The sequence below is a fragment of the Podarcis tiliguerta genome (genome assembly GCF_965153285.1).
Source record: "Podarcis tiliguerta genome assembly, chromosome: 8".
Classification (NCBI taxonomy): Eukaryota; Metazoa; Chordata; class Lepidosauria; order Squamata; family Lacertidae; genus Podarcis; species Podarcis tiliguerta.
In genome coordinates, this window is record NC_139541.1 from 51,776,520 (window position 1) to 51,793,262 (window position 16,743).

Genomic DNA, 16,743 nt, shown 5'->3' on the forward strand with positions numbered 1-16,743 from the left:
AATCCCCGGGGGAGGATATGATACCACCTGAGGTATTCTTATCGAACCAGTCGTGGTGGGCCCCTATCTTAGCATCTCTCTTTACCACCATTAATGCTACTCTTAAGATTCCACCTAACTGGAAACAGAGCATAGTTATCCCAATACATAAAAAGGGGGACCCACAAGATCCGCGCAACTACCGACCTATCAGCCTGTTGGACATATCATACAAGGTTTACTCTAGATTCTTGCTAGAGAAATTAATTGAGTGGGCAGAAGAAACAAAGCTATTCCATCCGGAACAGGCTGGCTTCCGCAAAGGTCACAGCACATCTGGCCAATGTCTTGTTCTACTTACCCTGATTGATAAATACCTAAACAGGTTCAACTGCAAACTACACGCGGCTTTTGTGGACCTGACCTCCGCCTTTGACTCCATTCCCAGTGATAGGCTATGGCAGAAGCTTAGTCATACCAGCATAGATAAGAGACTCCTCCTCCTTCTTATGGAAATTCATAATGACATATCGGCCAGAGTAAAATTCGGCCCTCTGGGAGCTCTTTCTGATTCTTTCCCTCTGAATAAAGGGGTCAAACAGGGCTGCCTCTTGGCCCCTTTTCTATTCAATTTCTATATCAATGACATCGTCACAACTACGAAGGCCCTAAATCAATCTGCCCCCTCCTTACAACAGCTCAAGATCCCCATATTACTCTATGCGGACGACATGGTGATACTGTCATTAACCAAGCTGGGCTTAAACAACATGCTCAGAGGGCTCATGACATATTGTGATACCAACTCCCTTAAAATTAATTTCGCCAAAACCAAAATTCTTACTTTTGGCATGAAAACTCGGAAGTCACTCTGGAATTTTGAGGGCCATTCTATTGAACATTGTTCAGCATTCAAGTATTTGGGTATCATTTTTCAGCATGGGCTTAGCTGGTCAGCTCACCTAAATACAACCATCCTGGCTGCCCGCAGAACCATCAAAGCCTTGGAGAAATTCTACTATGCAAAAGGCGGCCAGCTGGTTCCACCAATCAGAAAAGCATTTATCAGCAAAGTCCTCCCGATGTTATTGTATGGGGTTGAAATCTGGGGGTGGAATTTAAAAACACTACAACGGCTGGAGATTCTACAAAACTCTTTTGCACGGAAGATACTGGGTCTCCCCAAGGGCTCGGTTGCAGCACAGTTAAGAACAGAACTGGGCCTCCCCTCCATTGTTGCGAGAGCCCACATTAGAATTATTAGCTTTTATTGTAAATTAATCAATGCCCCAGGTCCCCTACTAGCCAGGCAAGCCTTTTTAACGTGTTCTCAAAGCAATAAATGGTCCAAGGCCATGGTGACTATTACTGCACGCTACTCTCTCCCAAATCTTGACTCGCTGTCCTCTTGGGACAAACATAAAATCCGGGCCTGGATTCTTACAAGAGACGAGGCCATGGACCGGGCACAGTCCACCTCAGCTCGCCTCTCCATGTGGCTCCCTAAAGTGAAAGTGGTAAGATCACTTGCCAACTACTTGATAGACCTGACGGAGCCCAACTTGAGAAGAGCGTTTACTATGGCCCGCTTCCATTCTATACCCACGGCCTTCCTGCAGGGGATTTATTCTAAGACCCCTATTACCCAGCGTCTATGTCCATGCACAATGAATGAAGTAGAGGACTTCATACATTTCTTTTTCTACTGCCCTATTTATGAGCCAATAAGATCTAAGCTCCTCCTTTTGATCCCGTCCACCATTACATCTAAGGAAGACTGTTTGAAATCGCTTCTTGTGGACGCAAATCCCCAAATCTCACGTGGGGTGGCAATATTCATAGTGCAGGCTCTGAAACTCAGGGCTACTCTGACAGGGTAGCGTGCCCTAGACCTGGACCTGTTTTAATCTTTTTATTACTTTTAACTCAATATGCTGAGTCTGTTCTGGGGCCATTTTGTGCTTTATATATACCCGTATACTAGTTTTTGGGCGCTGGCTATTATATCTTTGCATTATTGTCTTCGGGTAACTTAAATGTCACTACGCCAGCCAAAACACCTGAATTTTGCTGGGTTGCCTGTCTCTAGTTTGTCTTTTTTCTTTTTTGTATTGTCTTATTTTGCTATGGCAGTTTGCTAATGCAATAAAGGTTTTGACTTGACTTGCATTTTGTTAAAAGAAGCAAAGAGTTTCTTCTATCCCCCTTATTCCTCTTTTATTTAAAGCACTTCCCAAGGCTTTTTTTGTGAAATGTGAAGGGCAATGAATAATAGAATCATAGAATTGTAGAGTCAGAAGGCACCCAAGGGGGCATCTAGTCTGACCCCCTGCAATGCAGGAATCACAGATAAGGATGCCATCCTTGTTTGCTGAAGGCAGCCCAAAATACAAATTGGTGTAACTATTCTCATGTGGTGTTACTTTCCATTCTTCTACTCCCAAATTCATCCTCTTGTTAAAAATACTATTGAGCGTTTGGTCGGTAGGCTTCAATTCAACCTTCTGCAACCTGTGGAAATTTTGTACTGCAACTCCCATCAGCCCAAGACAGCACAGCCAAGTGAAGCTGGGACTGATGGGAGTTGTAGTCCAAAGCATCTGGAGGGCAGCAAGTTAGCAAAGGCAGCTTTTGTGTTTTTCCTTCTTGGGCTCCCTCTCAGGTGAGGGATTTGTCTCGGATTATTTATTTGACTTTTTGCAAGGAGCCTAGGCTTTGGGCAATTTGGTTCTTGTGGCTGCAGTGCCCAGTCCCACTAAAAAGAACAGGATGTGTTCTTCTCTGTTCCTTGTTCCTTCTTAAGGGGATTGAGGGAAGCGGTAGACAGTGCCCCTTCCTAGTGCTGCAAAAGACCTATTTTGGCTTCTCAGCAGATCCTTTTTGACTACAACTGACATGGCCGTCCCCGTTTTATTTTTTATCCTACCCTGTGAAGCCTTGCCCTCTTCCACCCTTGCCATGTCTCAGTACTTCTCTCAAGAGCTGAACTTTATTCTCTGCTTTCCAGGCTCTCGCTCTCTGTCTTCTGTCGAAATCTTCTCTTCTTGTGCTTCTTGCTATCCTGCGGTTCCCTTTTTCAGCCTCTGGTTGAACAGCTTCTGGATTGCTGGTGGTCTTTGACCTTTCATTCTTTTCTGCGTGAGGGTAAGTTGCCGTGTGCGCACGCACACAGCGAGGCTCAGGCCAGGCACACAAAGGCAGAGGGAAGGAAGAGAGACACAGGCATCTGCATGCATGCACATTCTCTCTCTCACTCACATCCACACGTGTTTCCTCTCTCGCACGCAACGCTTCTAAATGCCAGTTCCTGGAAACGGCAGTAGGAGAGAGTGCACATGCAGCTGCTGGGTGACTATGGCCTAGTCGCACTTCTTTGAAGTCTCTCAGTCCCACTCACCTCACAGAGTGTTTGTTGTGGGGGAGGAAGGGAAAGGAGAATGTTAGCCACTTTGAGACTCCTTTGGGTAGTGATAAAGCGGGATATCAAATCCAAACTCTTCTTCTTTTGTGCTTGAATCCTGCTTGCAGATTTCCCACAGTTATCTTGTTGGCCGCTGTGAGAACAGGATTCTGGACTAGGCGGCCCACTGACCTGATCCAGCAGGGTCTTCATATGTTCTTATGGGGGAGAAGGTGGCTATCTGAATCTGGCCAGTGTGTCATAAGTAAGAAGGTTCTTCTGTCTTGTGGGTTTCGTAAATTCAGAACAGTGATCCCTGGTCACAGGAGAAGAGCCAGAGATAGTAGGTCTTTCCCCCTTTGGTGTACTGTGAGGATTTTTCTCCAACCTGCACTGTCACCTGAACAATGCCAAGCTGTTCCCTTGAACAGGAGAGCCAGATAGCTGTGAGCTCACCACTGTTTTCCCTTTTCCCAGCTTTCAGTTGGGATGCTCTCACAATGATCTCTTAAATGTTCAATTCTCTGGTATTGATCTTGATGCCAGAATTACACCCTGCTATTCTGTGTGCAGCTCACCTGCCTGTATCTCCTGGTTTCCTTCGTCTCTCATTAAGATCATGGTGGGACGCTCCAACTCAAAATGGAATCCAGGCTTTTGTTCACTGAACTTCATAGACTAAATGTACCATTTTGTTCATCAATGGGTTTTGTACTAGGTTGCCTTTATGCTTAACTAGCTTTTGCATCCTCTTTCCCCCCCTTTTTCTTTTGTGCTGAAGCATGGCAGGAATAATAGTCCCTAAACCTACCTACTGGAAAGGAAAGTGTTTCATTCGTGTTCAAAGCAGGCAAATCTCATTAGCCGAGCTGCTTTTTTCCTCCTGGTGCCTGACTGAGTTCTGTAGAGGGCCTGAATTGTGTGGCTTGCTGGCTTCATTTTCTCATGCAGTGAGGTGTTGAGATGGAACACAGGCTAAAACAGAACACCTTGCAGCAGAGGTGTTGAGCAGCGAGGCTGGAAAAATCCCACTTGCATCCAGAAATTGGATGCTGGCTCCTAAGAATGTGAAATATCTGTTCAGAACTTTGCAGAGCTTGAATTCAAGCATGCAATGGTATCTTAGAAACTGTAATACTGTACATTTCTCCAGTCCATTTTGGTGGAGGGAGGGAAAGCCTTGAATTTTGAATGCCACCACAGAAAGCCCTGGGTTGTTACATCTCCTGGCAAAGTGGCCACTATCTCTCTTGTGGGTGCTTAGTCATCACCTTTATTTCTCTTTCTCTCTCCCTCTTGCTTTGCTATATGAAAATATATGAATACATCTTCATTTCACCTGAAATCACGGCTGCCTGCTTTCGCTCTAACTTCCTTTCCCCTTTTATCTCAGAGGCCACCAATGGGGTGCATTGGGCACCAATATGCCATCCAGTAGCTCCTATGGGGCCCATGAAAAGTCTCAATAAATATTACCTCAGAAATCCACAACGCACTAAAGACTGTTTGCTCCTTCTGCTCTGCTCCTGTTTGCACTGACTTGGGCTCTCCATCATATAACAGCCCCCTTTAAGCATGCTCACATTTCATTGGATGCCAGAGTTGGACACCCACCCAGTGTCTAGAGTTTCAAGCTAATTTTTGTTATCTCTCTCGTTTTTAGATTTGTGGTTAACAACACAGTTCTTCATCCGGAAATTGCTGAATGGTATGTTGTCTTTTCACATTTGTTTTCCAAAGCTTGTCCCAACATTCTGTGTGAGACCATGGCTGCAATCACAGAGCGTTTTATCCCATTCCCCTGACATTTCCCTAACTGTTAATTTTTGCATTACATTTGAGCTTCCACATGACGTAAAAGTCACATCTGGACATCTGGTGGAATGGAGTGGAAGTTCAGCACTCGTTTCCATCTTATTTGATTTCATGAAAAAAATCAGTTTGCAACCACATCAGCCCAGAAAATTGTGGGAGTAAAGTCACAACAATTGGGGCAGTTATACTAGCACACTTCTTCCCTTCTGTTTTCATGGGCGCATTCGTGGAAAGGTTGGGGTGGAGGAGCAATGTTGTCTATGTTGGTCGTTGTCATGCCACACCACACCCACACCCATAACACGACAAGGGCTGTTGTGTGAAAGGGGTGCTAGAAAAAGGAGCAGAAGCACTGGCATGATAACCAGGAAAACTAACGCAGTAAATCCCATGTCTGGGATGTGGCTTAGCGTGTTGTCCAAATCTGGGCTTGGGGTTTGCCTCACTCCAGAGAAGCTCTGAGCTGCAAACAAGGTTTGTCCTTCAGTGTACAGCTTGGGGTTTGTCTGGATTAAGACAACCACAAGCCTGGGTTCAGATGAGACCGAGAACACCCTCTTCCTCGGTTGCTGTGTGCCAAATTTCTGATGCTTGGGCCTCTGTCAAGGCACAGCCTATGGTGAAGGCCCTGCTACAGCCCCCAACTGGACTGCAGCCATGACGTAATACCACAAGGAAGAAAAGGATCTGAATGCCACTGAAATAATTCTTGCAAAATTCTTTAGTGTTAGCGGTTGTGTAGGTTCAAATACAAATACATTAATTATGATACTATTGCAGTGACTACCCAAAGAAGAATTAATTGAATGTCTGGCAGAATGGGTAATGTTATATAAATGTCAGGCGATTATTGCCTCCTTTTGGGATTCATTTTAAAAGCATTAATTCTAATGCATTCCGTTGGCAAATTTATGGATGTTCTCTTTAATTACACTTGAATGTCAATGGTGCCTGACATTAGCAGGAGCGAAACCGAGAAGAACCCAAGTCCTAAAGTGTGTTGCGCCACAGCAGTGTTTCTTAATTTTAAAACTCATTTTCAATAAGGTGGATGTTATGACTCTTCCGCGCTGTGGGGGGTTATAAAAGCCCTCTTGTTGGAAATGGAGATGCCACGAGCCAGTTTAGTGAGGCCTGGAGGAGGAATGAGATTGGCCTTTGTCAACCTGGGATCCTCCAGGTGTGTTTGAAAGCAGCTCCCATCATCTCCAGCCAGGACATCCCCCTCTTCTCAGGTGTAACATATATGTCCGTAAGTTTAAGAGAATCTGTGAGGGCTTAGATTGAGGGCGGGGAGTGTGTATGTCTATTCCACCCCTCAGCCATCTCATATGGCCCTGGCAGGTCTGGAGGGTGTTTGAATTACTGCAGTGATGTCTGTGTGGGGCTCCCCTTGCATTTGGTTCAGAGGCTGCAGCTGGTGGAGAACCTGGCAGCTAAGTTTCTTGTAGGGGAAAACAACCCCCAGCATATAAAACCTTGCTTGTGGGATTTGCACTGCCTGTCAGTTTGCTACTAGCCCAAGGTTCCCAGTGATGAGGAGACTTGAAACCACATTCAGCTGAACACGCTTACAGGCCTTCCTGCTCAAAATGGGATGGTTGGGAATGGAGCAAGCCCCTTCTGGCAGGTGCAGGGGATGGAGGGCGGGAGGGAGGGGGCCCTGCAGATGCCCCCTCCCCAGTTATGCCTTTACACATTCATTTCAACCCATCTGTATGGTATTATTATCCTTTTTTTATATCTTGCCTTTTGCCCTGTCCAGGACTCAAGGCGGCTTGCACAGATAAAACAGAACAAGCTAAAAGCATAGAAAAGACAACCATTAAAATGTACTAAAGCACTAATAGAATTAACATAATCTAAGAAGATCCATTAGAAACACAGACTATAACAATAAAAGCATCACAGAACCAGCTGTTCCCTCGGAAACAGGAGCAGTAGTATTTATTTCATTAAAAGTGTTTATAATTCTGTCGAAGGTTCCTGGGTGAAACCATGCATATTCCAAACCAAGAATTAAACAACCGTATTGAAACGGCGTAAAGCGAAATGCAACATTCAGTTACAAGTCAAAGCAGCAGCGGCAAAGGAAATTCAGGTGTCCAGTATGCCTTGCTGTTACTTGTAACCCTTCAAAATGATTTGTTTTGAGTCAACTGACCAGTAACACAGAGGAGAAAATAACAGCCTTGGTAAAACTGATTATGACTGTTGGCTTGGAAACGGTCTCATGACAGGATTGACTATACTTCCTCTAACCCCCTGGTAATAACTACATTGATGAACGCTTCCACCTCAATATATATGATTGCAGGGGCAACATCTGCCTGCAAAGGCAACTCTAGCAAATCTGCCACCGAAAGCTTTGTAGTTAAAATGTGCCAATAAAATCTCTCTTCTGTCTTTAGGTTTTTATAAAATATTTAAGTGAGGCATGAGATGATTAAAGGCAGGCCAAGCCAGAACCTGTAACCAAGGGATATTCAGTGGCAAACATGATTTATTTATGGCCCACCAGGCACAAATAAAATAAAAAATGTTACAGGATATAAAATGTGTAAGATCATAATAGGAAAAAAATAAGAAGCAATCAGATTTCTTAAGTGGGATTGCTATATTTAGGAATTTTGTTGCGAGCTTTGCAATTTGAAGAATTGGAGCCCTCCGTTAAAATGACCAGTGGAGATTTTGAAGAGTAGCCAGCCAAATAATGTACAATGGGACGTAGAGAGAGTTTCTTTAGCTCCCCTGGTATAAACTGCACTTAAGAAGAGCGTGTAAAGCTACCACCTGTTATTTGCAGGGACTTATCATATCTGCCCCCCAAAAGATCTGAGAATAAGGTGTGCCAACGAGAAAGTTTTTAGAAAGAGGCAGCCAGTTCCAAATAAGGCACCCCATCCTTAAGGTTGGGACATGGGAAACCTGGCAACCAGGGAGACTACAGGACACATAGCCCAGAAACTGGATCATGTAAGTTCTGCAAGTCTGCATCTCTGCATTCCCTGTTTCACTAGAAATGCAAGGGTAGTAAATGGAAATGCATGCAGTTGTTGTGGACATTTTTGCATCCTTCCATCCCCCCCCCCCCCCCAAAGCAGGGATTGATAAGAAAGAGGGATGGAGAAATGTGCAGTGTTATTTATATATGTATGTATATATGTATGTGTTAGATTTATATCTTGCCCTTCCTCCCACAGGAGCCCAGGGCAGCAAACACATAAAAGATAAAGCATCTAAAAGCTGTTCTAATACAGATGGAGGCTGGGAAAGATATTTACTTAAAAGGCTTGTTGGAAACCTTTTAACGTTGCATCGAGTGTTTCCATTTTTGCACATTTTAGAGGAGAAGAGGGAGGATGTTACGAGTTCTTGTTTTTGTTTTTTTGGCCAGCTCTCCCCATGTATTCTTTGTGCAGGTACCAAGGATACTTACTTCTTGATTTTGCAGGACAGCTACCCTGGCTCAGGTGGAGTTGAGACTCTACTTGCCCTGGTCTTTTGTGTGATGCTTTATTTAGACCAGATCAGCTGGCTGCTAAGTCAAGTTTGGGCTGATCTTTTCCTCTCGCAGAATGTACTTATGGACCTGTTTGGTTCTGATTTTCTTGTGGCACTCTCCTGCTGATTTCAACATGGTTGGGGCTTTGTTTGTAGTTCTTGTATTGTCTAAATCAGGGAGTTATTATGCTAGTTCTTTTGCATTGTTAGTGGATAACTTGTTTCAAAATGGTCTAGTAAACTAAAGCAATCAGAGCTAAGCTGGGATGTAATGGACATCTTTGGACGCTTGAATGCTCTGCTAGCACCATGGTCACAGTTTCGAAGTGTGTGTGTGTAAGAGAGAGAGAGATGGGGGGGGGGCAGACAGTGCCAGAAAGTTTGACGCAGTACTGTAATGATAGGTGGTGCCCACATTGGCTACCCTGTAGAAGAGCATCCTTTCCTTACAGAAGATTCTCCAGATGTTGTTAAGCTCCACCTCCCAGTCAACATGGCCAATTGTCTGTGATGATGGGAGTCCAACAGCATGTGGAGGGCACACATTTTGGAAGGCTGCAGTTCAAACTCTGTTAAAACATTGACAACTCATGGCAGAATCCATTTCCATATGAGGAAAGGTTTGCAGCATTTTGGGACTTTATAAAATTATACATGGCACGAAGGAAGTGGATAGAGAAAAGACTTCCCGTCTTTTTCATGATGCTAGAACGCTTAATATATTTCTCTTAATATACAGAAGTTTTCCTTAAAGAATTTCTGCATTCTATTTTGACTAATATATGCATTTGAAACTGTGAAACTTGCTCCTACAGGAGGCAGCGATGGCCACCAACTTGGATGGCTTTAATATAGAGCACTGGGCAAATTTCTGGGGGATAAGGCTTTTTTCTACCTCCACAGTTGGAGGCAGAAATGCTTCTGAATACCAGCTGCAGGAAAACACAGGAAGGGAGAATTGCTGTTGTGCTCAGGTCCTGCTTGCACGTTTCCCACAGGTCTCTGCTTGGCCACTGTGAGAACAGGATGCTGAGCTAGATGGGCCATTGGCCTGATTCCTCAGGCTCTTACGTTCTTTATCTTGGATGCTATTTAAGGCAAGGTGACTTTAAAAGTAGCTGCTCCAAACTTTGCTGAAAGAACTGCTCGTGCCTTCTAGGGAAGGAATGAAATGTTCTTGTTAGCCCCAAAGCACCTCTCTAGTGTAGAGACGGTCTTTGTGTGTCTGCAGGATTTATGGCTTTGAACTTGCCTCCCTCTGGTCAAGAGACATGCTCCGAACAGTGACCCATATGCCAGCACAGGAAGCACGTCTCTCGGAATCAACTTCTGATGTCCTGGTTACTGAAAATGGGAGATGCAATTTCAAGTCTCATCATGGGAGGTGATCAGATTAAGGCTCTGCTTGCCTGCTCCTTAAAAAAGGAAGGGCAAGTTTTGGTGAGCACAACACCTGTCCTGCATGCAGAATGTCCCAGGTTCATCTCCAATAAGAACTGGGAAAGACTCCAGTCGGAAAAGCTGGGAAATCCTCTGCCAACCATGGTTTCACTGTGCATGTCAGTTGATACAAACCACGGTTTTGTGATCAAACAGGTTTGCAAACCTGGATCTTGAGCAGCCTTCCCCCACCCTGGCACCCTCCAGATGCTTTGGACTGAAACCCCCATCAGCCCCACTCAGCATTGACTGTTCAGAACAACTGGAGGGCTTCCAGTTCATAAAGGCTGACCTAGCCAAGCACTCCAGAGGCCGCCACTAAACAGCATTTTGGGTGGCCACCAGGAGAGTTCATGGCAGTGGTGTGATCTGTGCTAGGCTTCCTTGATCCCAAGCACCATTTCCTTGGCTTTTATGCTGCACCCCAGCTCCTGCCTGAAGACATGCAAGCTTTCGATTTTTGCTAAACTCTTCATCCAGGGGTTCATAAATTTAATACAGCTCTGAGCCAAAACAGTGTGCGGGGATATTTTCTCTCCCCACTCCCCCGCCCGCCTTCTCTGTCTGCTACCTTTGCGAAACAAGCTTCAGCAACCCAAAGGACTTCATAGCTTTAGGCAAGGATTCATTCATATTCTGCTGCTGTGCCTTGGACTCCCATTTCTATAACTTGAGAAATGGCAGGAAGCTGCCATGTTGTGAGCCTGTGACTTGTGCTTGGTAAAGAGTGCAGGGTTGGCTAAATAAAACATGCATATCTTCATAGGACTGTCTGACCCACAATTGTGTACCCTGTGCAGTAAATGCAGGCAGAGGGATTGCCTATTCATGGCAGGTCAATGCAAAGCAAGGTCAATAAAGCATGTCTCGTCTGGGACAATATGTTTTGCTGCTTGTCTGTCCTGAATCTCCAACTTGCAGCTTCAGTGGATGCTCATGAGTTCCAGTGGTATGAGAGTGGGGAGGGGAGCTTTTTTCTGTCAACTTTCTCAGGGTGTCTAATGGGGGTGGGCCTGGTAGATGTGAACAGGAAGGTCTAGAATAAACCAACCTGCTTTGCACTTTACAGAGTGAGGGAATTCTGTGCACCGTTAAGTATGCCTTGAAAGCAGCCAGCTGTCTCTGACTTGACATGGGAGACAGTATAGAAGTGTTATTAACAAATAAATAGATAGCATCTTGTGAAAGGTTTTTTACTTCCCAGGACTAAGGTTTTTCAAGCTTGAAATGTGTTTGAGCTCTTCAATACAATTCCATTAGTTCATTATCCGGCTCCTTCATCCTTAACTTATACTGACACTGTAAACTGAACTAGACTGAGCATGGGGGGTCCATGGTCATTTTTGATTTGATTATTTAATTTCTAACCTCTTGATATATTAAAAATATCTCTAAGCGGTGTACAGAAAACTGAAGCAACAACAGACAACTTAAACAAAATATTACAAAAATTCGCAGTTACAAATAAAAATGTCACATTAATACAAAATTACTAATATATATAGAACAGTATTAATTGATTTTCTTTCCTCCCTCCCTCTCAGCCCCAAGGTCCAACAAACTCTCAGCTCACCCACAAAAGTCTCACAATGAGAAGAGAGTTTCTGGAAACAGTGAACAGCACCCCCGTCTACCTTGTGTCTGACCCTGTCTTGCATGGCCTGTTTTAAAAACCAAACTGAAGTAGAATTCCCACAGTGTACTGATGTGATAAATTTACAAATCAAGAGTATAAACTCAGGATTTATTCACACTCAGAGCCCAATGATTCTGATAAATGGTCAGAGAAAGTGCTTCAGGTTTCTCTGAAATAATTTTAACAATGGGAGGCACTAGCCTGACTGGTCTCCTGCCTTCAGCCATGGCCAAGTCCACTGACCAGCCTTCCTCAGCCTGGTGCCTTCCAGGTGTTTTGGCCTGCATCTCCCATCAGTTTAAGCCAGCTGGGCTTTTCTGTTGTGCTGGCCGGCTGATGGGAGTTGTAGTCCAAAACATCTGGAAGGCATCAGGTTGGGGAAGGCTGCCCTAGATCTTCTCCTTCCTGCCCACAGACTCTAGCCGCTTGCACCCCACTTATGGTCTAGGGGCTGCAGTTAGGGTGATCGAACTCGATATCTTATACCAACCTTGCAGGTGCTTTTTCAGCTCATCCTACTTTGAGTAAATTGAATGCCACACATACCTTTTATTTCCTGATGTCCTTTATTTGCTGCAATCTCGTAATAGCCTCTTGCTTTTGAAACGCATCTGGTCGGCGGCAGGTTTGCCAATTAGGTTACCTGGTTATTCTTTGTGCTCTCAACTTAATCACTGCTGAGCTGTAGGGGGAATTACTAACCTGATTCTCCTCTTCTCCTTTCCTTTTGAAGCCGTGTGATTAAGACGGACATGGAGTTGGAAGTCCTGCGCTATACCAATAAAATTTCCAGTGAAGCTCATAAAGAGGTAATGGATCTCTTACAGATAATAATTTTTTCTGCTCTTTGTGTAACGGTGGCTTTTCAGAAAATGTTCCCAGCTACTTGAATTGCTTAGTAATAAACTAATGGAAGAGCTGGGACAGAATTAGGAGGATAATGTTCCTTCTAATAGAATCCTAATAATACACATTGCTTTGCCCTTGAACTTGCTGTTGATGCCCAGGGAACAAAATGTCTTCACTTATCATGCTGGAACACATAGGAACATAAGGGCCCTGCTGGATCAGGCCAGTAGCCTCTCTTGTCCAGCAGCCTGTTCTTACAGTGTGCAGTCAAATGCCTGTAGGGAACCTGCAAGCAAGACATGAGCACAGCAACAATCTGCCCACCTGCAATTCCCAGCAACTGGTATTCCGAGGTGTATTGCCTCTGACGGTAGAAGGAGAACATAGCCATTATGGTTAGTGGCCATTGGTTGCCTTACCCTCCATAAATTTGTCCAACAGTATTTTAAAGCCAGCAGAGTTGGTGGCCATCACTGCCTCCTATGGGAGTGAGTTCCATAGAACAGCATGAAGTCTTTTATCTGTCCTGAATCTTCCAATATTCAGCTTCATGGGGTGACCACAAGTTCTAGGTTTCCGAGAGAGGGATATATATACAGTGGTACCTTGGTTCTCGAACTCAATCCATTCTGGAAGTCCGTTCGACTTCCAAAACATTCGCAAACCAAGACGCGGCTTCTGATTGGCCCCAGAAACAATGCCAACAGCCAAAACAGATGTTAGGCTTCCAAAAAACGTTTGCAAACCGGAACACTTACTTCCAAGTTGCGGTGTTCAGGAGCTGAATTGTTCGGGAGCCAAGGTACCACTGTGTATATATATAGCCACTTTCTCTATGTGATTCATAATTTTATAAACCATGATACCTCTTTAGTTTAGAGAAAAGGCAAGTAAAAGTCCAAAAATCTGCATCCTTTCCTCAAAGGAGATTTGCTGCATCCCCTTGATCATTATGGTCCTTTCTTCTCAAGAGAAGACCTTTTAGACTCAGCCTTACTCAACATGCTGTAAATGTGCTCCTGTGTTCCGCAGAAGCCTTCAGCACATTTCCTAAGGCATTTGGGTGGCCTTCTCACATGGAGGGATAGGTTCACATATTCAGATCATCACTTGAACCCTCATCAGACATTTATTACCCATGGGTAGGGAAGCGCTGTGGGGATGTGCATTCAGCTCCACCCTGGGGACAGATTTTTTTGGATCCAGGATGTGATCATCACACACTTCTAGTACATTCGTGTTCTTTGCTATGTCCAGGGGGTGCTATTTAAGTGCATTATACATCAAATCATGGTAGCTCCCAAGACAAACACAAAATTGTCAAGCGTTTAAGGTTCTTCTGATCCAAATTTCTTAGGGTGTGTCCTATGTTTGTGACAACAGGTAATGAAGGCCGTCAAAATAGGCATGAAGGAATATGAGCTGGAGAGGTGAGTACCTTTTCAACGTGACAAAACTATGGAAAAGCATCTCTGTTAGCAGGAAATGCCCCCAGATAACTCTGAGCGACACTGATTTAATGGCAATTGCACGTGCTCATTTCGAGGCTGGGGCTAGACATATTTTATTATATAGAAGGCATTTCCCACATTTCCTCTGTGCTATTAGATGGCAATTGCTTTTAGGTATGGTTTTAAAGCAGTATAATTCTCTTTGCAGACTTTTATGTAATTTACAGAAACTATACCTAATAGCCATTATTATTGCTTGATAGCATCCAATAAAGCAGCTTTTATGTGTGTGAATATCACAGCTATGCCTCCTACGTACATGAGTGTTTATGGGGGCCATAAAATGTCCTGGAGTGTTTGGTGAAATGTCTCTGCTACAGCTGGAGCAAATATTGGTGGTTTTGTTTATGCATTTCGATTTCCGTTTGTTTGTGTTTCTTTCCCTAATGAGTCTTTAGATTCCTCCATCCCTTCCTTTGCCCATATGGCTTTGCATCCTGAGAGAAGCATGTGTGCAGCAGTGAATGTCCAGCCAGGCTTCACTGTGATTGGTGTTTGAACTTCCTCTTTGCTACATGCTGATCATAGAATCATAGACTAATGCTCTGTCATTTACACGTGGCTCCAATTGGTAGATCTTGGGACTCTACTATAAAGCAAAGTGGATCTGATTAGCATGAAGTTTGCCCACCTCTGCTGCTCTCTGTGGGATTGGCGCCAACCACTTGGGTCTAACACTATACCTTCCAGATACTGAATTCAGTACTAGTATTTTAGGGTCATTTCGTAATAGATGTCCAGTTGTTTCTGAAATAAGATTTCAAATAGTAGTCCAATATATTTGCATTACCAAGCAGCTGCAGAACACATTTATCCTGTGTTGTTGAATATATCCTATTAAGTCGACCTGGGGTCAAATGCTGTTGATATTGAATCTTTATTTTAAAATTCCTTTTATAAACTTGGTGGTGGTAATTTAACCCAAATCCATTTCTGCTCTTCCGTAGTCCACTCCTCTTATAGATCTCTGGCCCATTTCCTCATAAATGTTCCAACTTTATTATCCAATTTTATAATTATGGAATAAATGCTACCAATTAAGCCTCTTTTAACACACTGGTGTTAATAGGGTTTCATATGCGTGCAGTGTCTTTCCTTAAAACTCCATGTTTTCTTATTAAGCATCTCCTTTTATTTTACTTTTTATTTAATTCTGCAAGAAGATGTCCTTGTATGAATGGTGTTACAGAGCTGCCACCGGGGGGGGGGGGTCCCCTTAAACACAAAAAATAATAAAGGCTAGGAGCTAGGATTTTGGGTTATGTGTGATATGAAGAAAGAATATAAGCTGCAAAGGAATTCTGGGGCTGCTTTATGCAAACCAGTCTAGTTGGCTGAGGGAAGAGCTGAGCTGTTAGCATTTCAGTAAAGAGCTATTGACAGAAGAAGAAGAAGAAGAGTTTGGATTTGATATCCCGCCTTTCACTCCCCTTCAGGAGTCTCAAAGCGGCTAACATTCTCCTCTCCCTTCCTCCCCCACAACAAACACTCTGTGATGTGAGTGAGGCTGAGAGACTTCAAAGAAGTGTGACTGGCCCAAGGTCACCCAGCAGCTGCATGTGGAGGAGCGGAGACGCGAACCCGGTTCCTCAGATTACAAGACTACCACTCTTAACCACTACACCACACTGGCTCTCACCACACAGTCATCAACAACTCCTTGCTCCAGGTGTGACCAGTGACTGGAAATTTGGAAGTTTGCCAGGGTAACTGCTCTGGGGGAGGACAAGGGGCTTGCTCCTTCCCTGGCTGCAGGGTGCGGGCACAGCTCCATGCACCCAAGCAGCTCTCCCGTGCCTGGGAGGGCACCCTCCATGCCCCGCCCCTCTCAGTAGTGTACCCTGCACTTCTCGGGAGCGCGCCCATCCTGGGCAGCGTGGGCATATGCTCCGCCGCTGGATCCATTTTGGTGGGGGAGAAGGAATGACTGCCTGCAATGCTTTGGACCATTATTTTAAGATCTGGACCCCCTCCGTGCAGACCGAGGGTGTAAATAGGCAAATAGACCCTATTTCTTAAAGCATGACAGCCTCTACCATGTCTTCTAGTCTCCAAAGGGACACAGACCCTGTATTGGTGCCTGAGATCCCATGCACTCTTGCCACGGCTTGGCAGAGAGAGGGACCGGCGCTGGGCTTTTGTAACAATATATTCTCACACTGGGACTTTTCTTAAAGCGGTCTGTGTTAATGGGGGATCTCCACAAGTTGTTGCAGATGTGCAGATCTTCAGGGTGCCAGCCAGCCAGGTGTCTCGTGCTCCAGGATAGCCGTTCCATTTTTCTTTTCCAAGTGACATTCAGCATTCTGTGTCTACTGAACATGCTCAGTGGCTGTGGGTTGGATTTTGCCTCCATCCTCTCTTCTTGTACATCTGTGAACCTTGGGGTTCCGCCAAGGATGCTGACTGATACCTCCCTTGTGTTTCTCTGTGGCCCCTGATTTGGCTACAAAGCCATTGGCTGTCACCACCTGAGTTCACTTTTAGAAGTTTCATCAACGTTATTTAAGCATCAGTTTGATCCCTTGCAGCTAAACGTAGCCTCTTTATTTTGAAGGGAGATTAAATTTGCCTGGCATTCACATTTGTCATTAGGCTCCTTCTATTCT

At 44.5% G+C, this 16,743-nt stretch overlaps 1 protein-coding gene across 1 annotated transcript in view; it reads left to right on the forward strand.

Annotated features, from left to right (window-relative positions):
- Positions 1 to 16,743, forward strand: part of PEPD (peptidase D) — a 126,342-nt gene that overhangs the window by 38,719 nt on the left and 70,880 nt on the right. The window contains exons 7-9 of the mRNA XM_083452921.1: positions 5,043 to 5,087; positions 12,508 to 12,583; positions 14,007 to 14,053. Coding sequence (XP_083309047.1) covers positions 5,043 to 5,087; positions 12,508 to 12,583; positions 14,007 to 14,053 — 168 coding nt within the window. The remainder of the gene's footprint in view (positions 1 to 5,042; positions 5,088 to 12,507; positions 12,584 to 14,006; positions 14,054 to 16,743) is intronic.